The 11,538-nt window shown below is 43.7% G+C and overlaps 1 protein-coding gene across 11 annotated transcripts in view; it reads left to right on the forward strand.

Moving 5' to 3' along the window:
- Positions 1 to 11,263, forward strand: part of slc4a4a (solute carrier family 4 member 4a) — a 38,381-nt gene extending 27,118 nt beyond the window's left edge. For 6 of the 11 annotated variants that reach the window (XM_069523236.1, XM_069523240.1, XM_069523241.1 and 3 more), the window contains 12 exons: positions 168 to 442; positions 542 to 600; positions 1,320 to 1,505; positions 1,632 to 1,745; positions 2,560 to 2,721; positions 3,655 to 3,833; positions 4,399 to 4,471; positions 4,864 to 4,932; positions 5,014 to 5,187; positions 5,327 to 5,482; positions 7,324 to 7,403; positions 9,102 to 11,263. In XM_069523236.1, the coding sequence (XP_069379337.1) occupies positions 168 to 442; positions 542 to 600; positions 1,320 to 1,505; positions 1,632 to 1,745; positions 2,560 to 2,721; positions 3,655 to 3,833; positions 4,399 to 4,471; positions 4,864 to 4,932; positions 5,014 to 5,187; positions 5,327 to 5,482; positions 7,324 to 7,403; positions 9,102 to 9,210 (1,636 nt within the window). In that variant the 3' untranslated portion in view covers positions 9,211 to 11,263. Of the gene's footprint in view, positions 1 to 167; positions 443 to 541; positions 601 to 1,319; positions 1,506 to 1,631; positions 1,746 to 2,559; positions 2,722 to 3,654; positions 3,834 to 4,398; positions 4,472 to 4,863; positions 4,933 to 5,013; positions 5,188 to 5,326; positions 5,483 to 6,378; positions 6,473 to 7,323; positions 7,404 to 9,101 lie in introns of all 11 variants that reach the window. The other 5 variants (XM_069523242.1, XM_069523243.1, XM_069523234.1 and 2 more) reach the window with 1 other exon arrangement.
- The last annotated feature ends 275 nt before the right edge of the window (positions 11,264 to 11,538 follow it).

Below are 11,538 nucleotides of genomic sequence, written 5' to 3' on the forward strand. Positions count from 1 at the left end.
TAAAAAATAACATTTTACAAAACATCAAGTCGAAACTTTCTCGTTTCTTTCACATATTTATATAATATAAATTTTTCAGTAAGTGAATGTTGTGACTAGTTATATTATAACTTTGTCTCATTATAATTTTGGGGTCAACACATCTCGTCTTGGTTTCCCTGATGCAGAGATAATGACTTTGACTACCTGGAGTTCCGGCTGTGGATCGGTCTGTGGTCGGCGTTCTTCTGCCTGGTGCTCGTGGCGACCGACGCCAGCTTCCTGGTTCAGTACTTCACCCGGTTCACGGAGGAGGGCTTCTCCTGCCTCATCAGCTTCATCTTCATCTACGACGCCTTCAAGAAGATGCTCAAGCTCTCTCACCACTACCCCATCAACGCTGACTTCAGGTCGGAGTACGTCACGCAGTACGACTGCCTCTGCATGGCCCCCGCTGTTCTGGGTGAGAGCCTGTGAAACTTCGAATGACACTTTAAAGAAATACTTGATGTGAATACACGTGTGTTTAAAAAGTGTGTGAGTGTTTGCCGGTGTTTTGCAGTGAACAGTTCAGACGCCATCGATGATCCTTTAGACCAGAACTGGAACAACACGGATCTGGTGAGTGATTCAACTTCTACTGCTGCAGAACCTGGGATGTGGCTGAAGCGTGCGTGGCCGAGTGTAACTGAAGCGTTTCTCGGACATAGACCAGTTATCTCACTGCGATCCCACGCTAAAGTTCTGCAAAGTTAAAAGAAGCTCATGTGACATCAACAGAACCGGGTAGAGTGCGAGCGGAGGCCGACATTTCCTACACGTTACCAGGACGCAGGTCCTAAAGAGACAGGAGCTAGAACTCAGTGTTTGAGACAGAGGCTGAAAAGAGGAGCTGCAGCGACGGACATTCTGAGGATGAAAACATTTTCCAGTCATTACACTAATTAAATCATCAATCTGAGGATGAGCAGCAGTTAAATGGTTTTCGTTTCATGACACTGTGCTGCAGCTCGGACACTGCGCTCTGCAGCGTCCTGTAAATGTTTCTCCAGACTGAAGGACTTTGGTCCCAGTGCTCCTCGAGTTCTGTAAGTGTGACCACGCGTCTTTTAAACGGGTCACAGATCTCACAGCGACCCCGAGCGGTGAGATAAAGCTCTGAACCAGCAGCACTGTTGTGTTCACAGTCTGATAAGATAAGCAGACAGTTTTTAACTCAGCTGCTACAAGAGTTGTTGAACGTACAGAGCTTCGCCTGAAAGCCTCGTATAGTTTCTGTCGCAGCTTCTGTTGGACCCTCGTTATCATGAATCAACATTTCTTTTGTCTCCTCCGAGCAGCCTATGAACGCCACGTGGTCGTCCCTCACAAAGACGGAGTGCTTGAAGTACGGCGGGGAGCTGGTGGGGAAATCTTGCGAGTTCGTCCCCGACATCGCCCTCATGTCCTTCATCCTGTTCTTTGGCACCTACACCTGCTCCATGTGTCTGAAGAAGTTCAAGACCAGCCCCTTCTTCCCCACCACCGTGAGTCCCACGCTGGGATCATTTAACCCAGCAAGTCACCTGTAAAGAAAATAAATGAGGTTTCCCTCCGGCTTCTTAAAATAGCAGAGTAGAAAAGCTGAAGTCCGTCTGTTTGCTTCCACCCAGGTGAGGAAGCTCATCAGTGACTTTGCCATCATTCTGGCCATCCTCATCTTCTGCGGGGTCGACGCACTCGTCGGAGTCGATACTCCGAAACTCATCGTGCCAACTGAATTCAAGGTGAGTCCCTGTGGTGCATTACGTTTTGATTCATGGCTCCAGAAACAATAAGACTCCACTGAAGTCATGTCAGACTACGACGGCTCAGAGCAGGGAGCCGGTTTATTGTTCCACACCAGAGTTCTTCGGGGGGGGGGGGCGGCGCGATTGAAAATAAAAATGTGATGTGTTAAAAAAAAAGCACAGATATTCTTGAATAACTTTTTTTCTGAAGGTCATAGAGACTTGGAAGTTGGTTCCCTCTGAACTAATGTGGGTATGCCCGATCCACTGCTACCACCCCCGAGCTTCTACGACCTTTGGTTAGGGTTGTGATTAGGGTTAGGGATGAAAACACATTGGAGATGAAGATATTCTTGAATAACTTTTTCTTTGAAGGTCATAGAGACTTGGAAGTTGGTTCCCTCTGAACGATTGAAGATGCATGTAAATGGTCGATTCTCTACTAAATCCACTTCATCTCAGCTACATGCTGGCGTTAGTTTCAAGTTAGTTATTTCACAGCATCTGAAAAACCCTACGTCCCTGTTCAGCCACATTTAAATCCGGATCTAGACATCAGCTCCTTAAATATGTCCGACTCTCCTCGTTTAGACGTGAGAGAAAATGTCCAAAGAGTCTTTTCTCCTGCAGGTCGACACTTTGAAAAAGAATCATCTTCTGCGATGATTGACATGAATGTTTTTAATGTCATGTAAACCAATGTAATGAAATATAAAGTTATTGATTATTACATTCACATCATATTTCTGAAAAAGAAAACGATCTGTCTGTTGCACCCACGTGTTGAAGGATCTGTTTTCCTCTGTCACAGCCCACGAGTCCCAACCGGGGCTGGTTTGTTCCCCCGTTCGGAGGAAACCCCTGGTGGGTTTACCTGGCCTCGGCTCTCCCCGCCCTGCTGGTCACCATCCTGATCTTCATGGACCAACAGATTACTGCGGTGATCGTCAACAGGAAGGAGCACAAGCTGAACGTAAAGAAAACTGAACTGAGAGGATTCAAACGGCTGTTTTAATATGTACAGGGGCTGGTGTGTGAGTGGGGAGGGGGGGACTCTTATTCTGAAAACAGAAACTGTTCGAAGACGTAGACTCACAACCTCTTGGTAATTATGTCGTCTCGATGTAGCCTTCGCTGATTCGTCAGGCTCCTGTCACATGACCTCCGGTCACATGACCTCCTGTCAGGAGAAAACCAGCTTCCAGAGAAGAACAACATGGAGAATCGATTACGAGTGTCACTGACGATGTATTTTACTGTGATACAGCTGTTTACATGGAGGAGACCAGATGTTATCAGAGCAATCTCACACACATGACCAGTGTTTGAGTTTTTAAACTAGAATGGAGTAATGTGGATGTAGCCCAAGAATCTGCAGCAAGTAAACTGAGGTTTAGTTATTTAAATTTAATTTAAATTCAACAATAGTGTTTTTTTTAATTGAAGTTGAAGAGTGAGGCTCTTCTGTGTGTCTCCGAGGAAACGAGGGTCGTCATGTGTTTCTCAGTCTGTTCAGGACACGTCTACTTTCACACTCGAGTTAAATACAGGCTTCTCACCGGAGTGACAGATGTTTCACGGGAGTGACTGAACACAACTCAGCTCAGAACTTATTCACCTGAAATGTTCAGTCGCTGCCGAAGATGAGCAACGATTGTTTAACTGCAGCGATGGGAACATGATGGATCCTCTCAGAACGAATCAGGACGTCACAGTTCACGATCAATAAGAGCTGGTTTTAAATATATGTTGATCAAGCTATCATCAAATGTAATAAAACAAAAAAGAAAAAGAAAATACATCTGCTCCTGTGGTGTCGTCCAAGTGTCTGGAAACCCCGACTTTAAAAGTTCAATTTGAAACGACGTCATTTACAAGTTGTTTTTTTGTTTGTGTCGTGTTCCAGAAAGGGGCCGGCTATCACCTGGATCTGTTCTTGGTGGGGGTCCTGATGGTGATTTGCTCCTTCATGGGTCTGCCGTGGTACGTGGCCGCCACCGTCATCTCCATCGCTCACATCGACAGTCTGAAGATGGAGACGGAGACGTCGGCCCCTGGAGAGCAGCCCAAGTTCCTGGGTGTGAGGTGAGGCTGGAGAAATTCAGCAGAAAGCCCAGAACCTCTCGCTCCGATATTTGTCGGAGAAGGTCGGGAGGTTCACAGAGTTCACACACACACACACACACACAACAGTGTGGTTGGGGTTCAGTATCTTGCCCAAGGACACCTGGGCACACAGAGACTGGGATCAAACCGCCGACCTCGTGGTTAGCAGACAACCCGCTCTTCCCCCCGAGTCACAGCCACCCAAATAAGTGATGTTACGTTCACATGTGATTCTCAACCCTGGTGTGTCACGTGCACGTGTTTGTTAACGTGTCGTGTTAACTTCAGAGGGCGGTGGATGAAGTATCACGTCTATCTAATAATAACACGTACTCTACATACTACGCAGTATTCTGTGTACATGCATGTGTCGGGTTTTGTTTTTCCTCCCGAGCCTCCCGAGGCGTCAGCTGAACCAACAAACTCACGTCCTGTAAAACCAAACAGGGAAGAACTCCGGGGGAATCTTCTCCAGAAGTTTGGGACAAAACTTTTTTTTTTGGTCAAATCGGTTTTGTTCTTTTTCCTCCTTTCCTGTGCGCAGAGAGCAGAGGGTCACTGGCGTGTGCGTGTTCATACTGACGGGACTGTCCGTGTTCATGTCTCCGATTTTAAAGGTACGTCCTCACAGACCATCTGCTGATCTTCATGTGATGTCGCTTCCTCTCTTGAGTTCAATCTTTTCAATCTGACAACAACAACAAGACGACGAATGGGACGTTAATCTGAAATCATTTCTCCGTCTTGGTCATTAAAGCAATTATTTCGTTCAGGTCAAGTAACGAGCCTCCTTTAATTGATTGATTGACAAAAGTGAGACCAGGAGACAGATGTGCATCACATCCGTCCTAAATAAACCCCGAGTTAGAATGTGAGCAGTTCCAGTTTGATATTCCTGTGCAGCTCAGCGACAGACACAAAGTCTGTAGAATGTAAATTTAAATTTTTAACTGTAAATCACAGTTTTGTGTTTGTTCTGTCATGAAGTTTACATTTGTCTTGTTCACAGTTCATCCCCATGCCTGTGTTATACGGAGTCTTCCTGTACATGGGAGTCGCTTCTCTGAATGGAGTCCAGGTATATATAGTATAGTACCATGTATATTATCATATATAGTATAATGTATAGTATCATGTATACCTGTGTGTGTGTGTGTAGTTCATGGATCGTCTCAAGCTGCTCCTGATGCCAGCGAAGCACCAGCCCGACCTGGTCTACCTGCGACACGTCCCCCTCAGGAAGGTCCACCTCTTCACCTTCATCCAGGTGCTCTGCTTGGCTCTGCTCTGGATCCTCAAGTCCACCGTGGCCGCCATCATCTTCCCCGTCATGGTGAGAGACATCGAGATTTACACAACGATGAGATTCAATCTGTCACACAAGAGCTGTCAATTTCTAAGATTCCCAAAAATCAAACAACGGAGCAAACCACAACGTTAATAAATCAAAACTCGGACCTGTTGTTCCTCAGATCCTCGCTCTGGTCGCCGTCAGGAAAGCGATGGACTACATGTTCTCGCAGCACGACCTCAGCTTCCTGGACGACGTCATCCCAGAGAAGGACAAGAAGAAGAAAGAGGACGAGAAGAAGAAGAAACGCAGCAGCATCGACAGCGACGCTGAAGACGTAAGTGAAGCGTTGACACTTTTAAATCTGGAACTCGGAAACAAGCAGATCCTTGTGAATTAGTTTGAAGCGACCACACGTCCCCGAGTCTGTCCACGTCCCCGACGACCTCTGAGCTCAGCCCAGTTCAGTCTGAACTTGAACATCCAGGTGAACACGTCTCTCATCCACAGTTTTTATCTCTCAGTCAAGATAAAACGGATCAAAGCTTCGACATGCGTCCGAATCAAAGAATCTCTGTTGAATTAAAGTGACGCCAGACGAAAGCTGACGTATTTATATTTAGCGATAAAGACATTTAGGATTCCTCACGTTACTTTAGCCTCAGCTCTTTTGTCCTTTTGTCGGGATCCTGTAAATCAGGATTCAGGTTTTAATCTCCTCTCTTGAATGAAACCTGCTCCGGAGCAGGGGAGCGTTGGTTACCATGGTGATTTCACCTCGTTAAGAAGTGAGCCAGCCTCGTTCGGGCTGAAGACTTAAACCTGAAGTTACCCGGATGACTGTACATCCGGCCTCGGAGCGAAGGCCCCTTGTGTTAAACGGTCTCTTGTGTTTTTCTGGATGAGTGAAGCTCCTGAGGGTTAAGTTGTGATTAAACTAAATTCAGGAGATTCTCACAGGTTCGTCATTTATTTATGTTTTCCTGAAACCTCCTCCACGTTATTGTCTAACTTACTTTAGAGTTTTAAAGAAACCAGAGTTGAGAAGCAGTTTTTTACTTCGCAGTGAACGTTTCGTTTACACAAAGGCTCCGTGAATGACTGTTGATACAGCTTTAGTTGTAGTAAAGTGTGTGTGTGTGTGTGTGTGTGTGTGTGTGTGTGTGTGTGTGTGTTGATGCCAACTCACTGCCGCCCTCCGAGCTCTCAGGATGTGTTTCCTCTCTCCAACAGTCCGACTATCCTTACACTGAGAATGTTCCCAGCATTAAAATCCCCATGGACATGATGGAGCAGGAGCCGTTCTTAGGTGATAAGGCCTCTGACAGTGAGTAGAGCTGGAGGAGAAGCTCCTCTTCCTCCTCTTCGTCCTGCTCTTCGTCCTCGTCCGGACTCACTGAGGAGTCCTCTCCGTTGCATGTTCTTCTCTCTGCTCCGCTTTAACTGCACGTTTTCCTTCTTTTTTCATTTTCCAGAACTTCCACAACATGTTAACATTTGTTTCCTCTTTTCTTTGCTTCATGTTCTTTTAACCAATCAATGTTTTCTCCTCAGTGAACTTTCCTGTTTTGGTTGTTTGATATAAAACAGCATGTCGCTCTGACGATTCGCTCACTTACATCTAATCTCTTCCATTTGATTTACTTTCTGCTGTGTCTCTATTTGCTTGGTCTCTATCTTCTGTACTCCTGGTGCTCACAGAGTAAAATCTAACGCTACAATATCAACTCATGAAAAAGCTTCATGAATATCTTGAATATGTCTGAACAGTTTTCATTTAGACGCTGATCCTTTTGAATCTATAGAGTAAATTACTTATTTACTTATTACACTACTTATGATGCTTCTGACAAACGTCTCAGTTAAAATGTTCAAATGTTCTTTTTGTTAAGAAGCTTTTTTAATTTCCCACCTTTGACCAACTACTGAAGATATAAAAAACTAAAACTCAGCTGTTGTCAGACGTGTTGTGAAGCAGCAGATCGTCAGACTCTGTTTCACCCTGAGATATTTGGATTCTTCCAGACTGACAGGAAAAACTCCTGAGATGTCTCCACTGTGAACGTCTCCAGATGTTTGCAGCAGCTCATTCTACCACCGGTTCCTCCTCCGCTGGTGAAATCAGCTGCAGAGTCGAACGGAACGAACGTCTAACGTCTTTTGTTCCTTCTTCCTCAGGAGAGAAGTCTCCATCATTCCTTGAACGCCACACATCGTGCTGAGCAGCTTCGCTATTACCAGGCCAACTGCCTGTCCAGGTGAGACAGAGTGTGTGTGTGTGTGTGTGTGTGTGTGTGTGTGTGTGAGGCGGAGAGCCACAAATAAAACTGCAGCTGATTTCATTTTACATTTATTGATGATCGAGGCATCAAAGGTTGCAAAAAGGTCACGAGTGGAGCTAACGGGCTGAACTTTAAAGGTCACAGAGGCTAATCAGCTTAACGCCCGTTTACTTTAGTGGCGTGCAGAGTGTTTTTTTTATTTCAGCTCAGACGTCTCCTCCCTGAAGTTCAGAGCAGAACAACTATAGTTTAACTTGATCAATGACACAGTTCTGAATCTGGGGCAGTGGACGTTTATAATCTCATTTTATTTTACAGTATTTGATTTGTTTTAAAGCGTTCACTCAGAGAAAGCTTGAAAAACAGCATAATTAAGAATTTAGCTAAAACAATGTGTAGATATATATATATATATATATATGTGTGTGTGCAGATATTCTTATACAGTCAACTCAGGGCTAAAGATTCTATTTGCCTCAAACTTCAGATTCAAAAGCTTGTTGACTGGATCTATTTTAAATTTCCGTCTTTACCAGTTAATCCCAACATCTTAAACTCATCTTCCAACACTGAAGATTTCAGCTCGATTTATTTATTTATTTATTTGTAAAGCAGAAATATGTTGCGGGGTAGAGACGCTCTGTGACGTCAGTGCTGTATGTTGCGTGATGAACGCACCCTGCGCTCCGCTCAAATGAGCTTTAGAGGAAACAATCAGTCTCTCACGATGACCAGCATCCGGGGGTCGTATCCGCGGGGTCACGTTTGGCCCCCGTGCCGTCCCATCTGCTCCACCATTGTCGTCGAAAGAGGATTAGCGTTTCTGACAATGTGCGAAAAGCAGCTGTGATCACAGGACATCTGTGATGTCAACAAACAACTTACAAGATTTTCTATTTCTTTCCTTCTTGTTTTTTTTTTTTTAAGACCGGCCATCAGCCGACCGAGCACTCACACAACTCACTGAGTGTCGACACACACTTGTGTCTTTTCTCTCCTAAGGTCTGACTGAGCTTAATATTCGTCCTTCTGCAGAAATCAGATATGAGCCGTCGCCCGAATTTTGTCCACGTGTCCGTCACAGTCTGTGGCACTGGAGTCCACCCCCCCCCCCCCCCCTTTAAAAAATCTAATCCTGTCCCACTAAGACTGAAGCCAAATTGCTTTCAACTCAAATAACCTCAGGAACCATCAAACCGTGACGACCGATCGTTTTCCTGCAAACAACCTGAACTGAACACAGAGCTTCAGTAAATAACGGAGCCCGTTTCACTTCCTCTCGATTTCTTCAGCTCTGGATCAGTTGTCGCCCAGAGATGAACGGAGGTCAAAGGTCACAGTGACCTCATATGAATACATCAGAAGAGCACTGAAGCTGTTTCCGGTTTAATCAAGATCAGTGAATTATTCTCAGTGTTTAAAACAAATCATTCAGGTTATCAGACCGACTCCTTTCCCCTTTTCTACTCCAACGGATTAAACACGCGTCAGGTTTTATTCTGGTTCTGTGACGATCCGTCCAGTTTATCTACGACAGATTTAATCTAATTGTCGGTTTGATTCTCACATGTTTAATATTGTGTTTTTATCCGACCTTCAGTTTCCTAGTACTCACACTGTATGTACTTTGAACAGAGTAGTATTACTCCTGTCCTCCCTGTGTTTGTGTTTCAGCCCTGAGATGACTCCTCTGAAGTCTGTGCCTCAGATTAGAATCGAAATGGACCCAGACGATGATAATTCTTTCTACTGGAGGAGCAGAGGATCTGAAACGTCTCTGTAGAGACCGAACCACTCAACCAGCGCCGGAGCACAACTCTGTCTCTAACCGACTCTTTCTTTCTCACTCACACGCTCCTCCTCCATCATTTCACCGAACAGGAAACAGACGCAGTAGAATAAGATTTCTCTCTCCTCGCAGCTTCACATTCTGATGAATCTAACTCTTCACTTCTCTTCTATGCAATTCCCTCACGTACCGCTGATCGACGCTGCAGCTCTGAACTCGCATGGAGCGCCCCCCCCCCTGCTCTTTTTATATATAAGTATACATAAATATCATCGTCTGAATTTTTATATTCATTGAATTACTCTTAATAACATTTTCCTGTAGCAGGAAAATTATGTTTTTATAGCTCTACCTCTTGTTTTAGATTCAGTGCTTCTGATGAACCGAGATCAACCTGTTGATTCTTGATGCAGCGCGGAGGTTTGGACATTTTCCCAGATTTGAGATGATCGGAGAGACTCTCCGTTTCACAGCTTGTGAAGGAAACGTGTGCAAATAGAAACTTTAAGTTGATTAACGGTGAATTAACAGTGCGTATGTGTACGCGCAGATGAAGGATATTTTTATCATCACTTTTTGATGCAGTTTCGATCGCTTTACTTTCTCTAATTTTCTTTTCTTTCACGTGTTCTCTTCAAAGCTTTTGTTACTCGTTTAAATTAAATCGAACTTGGATCTGTTTTTTAATGATTGTGTTGCGTGTGTGTGTCGGTAACCTTTTTTAATGTCGTTCCATTGATTTTCTTTTGCTGGTAGAAAGCAGTTCAGCTAATCGTCCGGTTTTCCTCGGCCAAACTTAAACTCTGACTAGGTGCATATCATGTACTTGCTTGTGCTTTACCTAAGTGGCTTATACGAGATTGATCCAGACTGGAAGTGACATGGCGATGATTTGATAAAAGAAGGGACTCACGTCGACGTAAGCTCCGTGTGGCGGAGCGGTTTTTTTCTTTTCGTCTCAGCTGCTGTTGGAAATATCTGATGTGAAAATGGAAAAACTTGCTTCTCCTTGTTTTATATATTTAAAATGGACAAATTTGAATTTTATGGCGTCTGTCTTTACAACACACCTACAGGCCCGTACGCACATTGAGGGGGCGTTGGCTCCAGATGTTTGCGGTGCAGGAGGAACAGTTTTGATTTTATCTTGAAGCAGATCGTCGGTATGTGTGTGTGTTGGCCGAAATAACAATATGAACTTTATCTGAGGTTATTTAGTGCAGGTGCCTCTGTTTGTTTGTCCACTAGAGGGCACTGATGGCTCATTTTTAAACTGTAAATTTCAGCCGCAGCTAAAACGAGACTTAATCAGTCTTTACTTTGAATTAAGTTTCTTAGTCCTGAATTTAATTCTTTAGATTTAAACTTTGATCAGATTAATATAAATCCAGAAAACGTATAAGTGATTTATCTTTAACTTGGATTCAGGTCTCGGTCACGAGCCCTGATCCAGTTCAGAGTAAATAAACCTGTGTCTGTGTGATTTCAACTGGGTTTTTAGGGAAAACTGGGGATGAATACTACACTACCCACAATCCTCAGGTGTAATGGTGACGGCTGTGATTGGTGGAGCTTCCTGTTACCACAAGGATGTTGAGCACAACCGCCAAAATCACGTTGGGTCCGATTGGATCGTCCAGCGTGACATTACGTTTACCACAGAGGCAAAGAGGAAGGAGGTCACAATGGTTCATGGGATGTGTAGTTCCTTCACTCTGAATTATTACAGTCTTGTACTTTTGCCTTTTTTTCCGTCGCCCAACATTAATTTTGCTCTGAGTCAGAAGCTGCAGGACAAAACGTCCACCACCACAGAAGATATACGATTTAAAGTGAAGGAGCCTCCTCTTCCTCTGTGAATCCTGTGTGAGCGTCAGACGAGAATCAAAAACCTGTTCATCGTGTTAATCTTAGAGAATGGATTACTGACACTTCTTGTTTTTCTGGATTAGTGTTTGCGACACTTAGAGCAGGTGAAATGGTTTATTTTAGAATTTATATTTTTCAAATGAAATGTATATTGAAAATAAACAGAAATGAACAGACAGTGATGGTTTTGCTGCTGCTTTTCTGTCTCTGAGAACATTTCTCATATTTAACATCCATCATTTCCAAAAAGCGTCACAAGTTTATTATAAATACTTAACTTATAAATCTTGTCTCTAACACATATTGAAGAAACAAATACGTCATGGTATTTGTTCTTGTATCACCTGACGACATTCTGAACATAAATATTATTATTTTTATATTATATTATATTATATTATATATTATAGTATATTATATTGATATATATTATATGTATATATATTATATTCG

This window comes from Paralichthys olivaceus, chromosome 4 (genome assembly GCF_024713975.1).
Source record: "Paralichthys olivaceus isolate ysfri-2021 chromosome 4, ASM2471397v2, whole genome shotgun sequence".
NCBI classification, from domain to species: Eukaryota; Metazoa; Chordata; class Actinopteri; order Pleuronectiformes; family Paralichthyidae; genus Paralichthys; species Paralichthys olivaceus.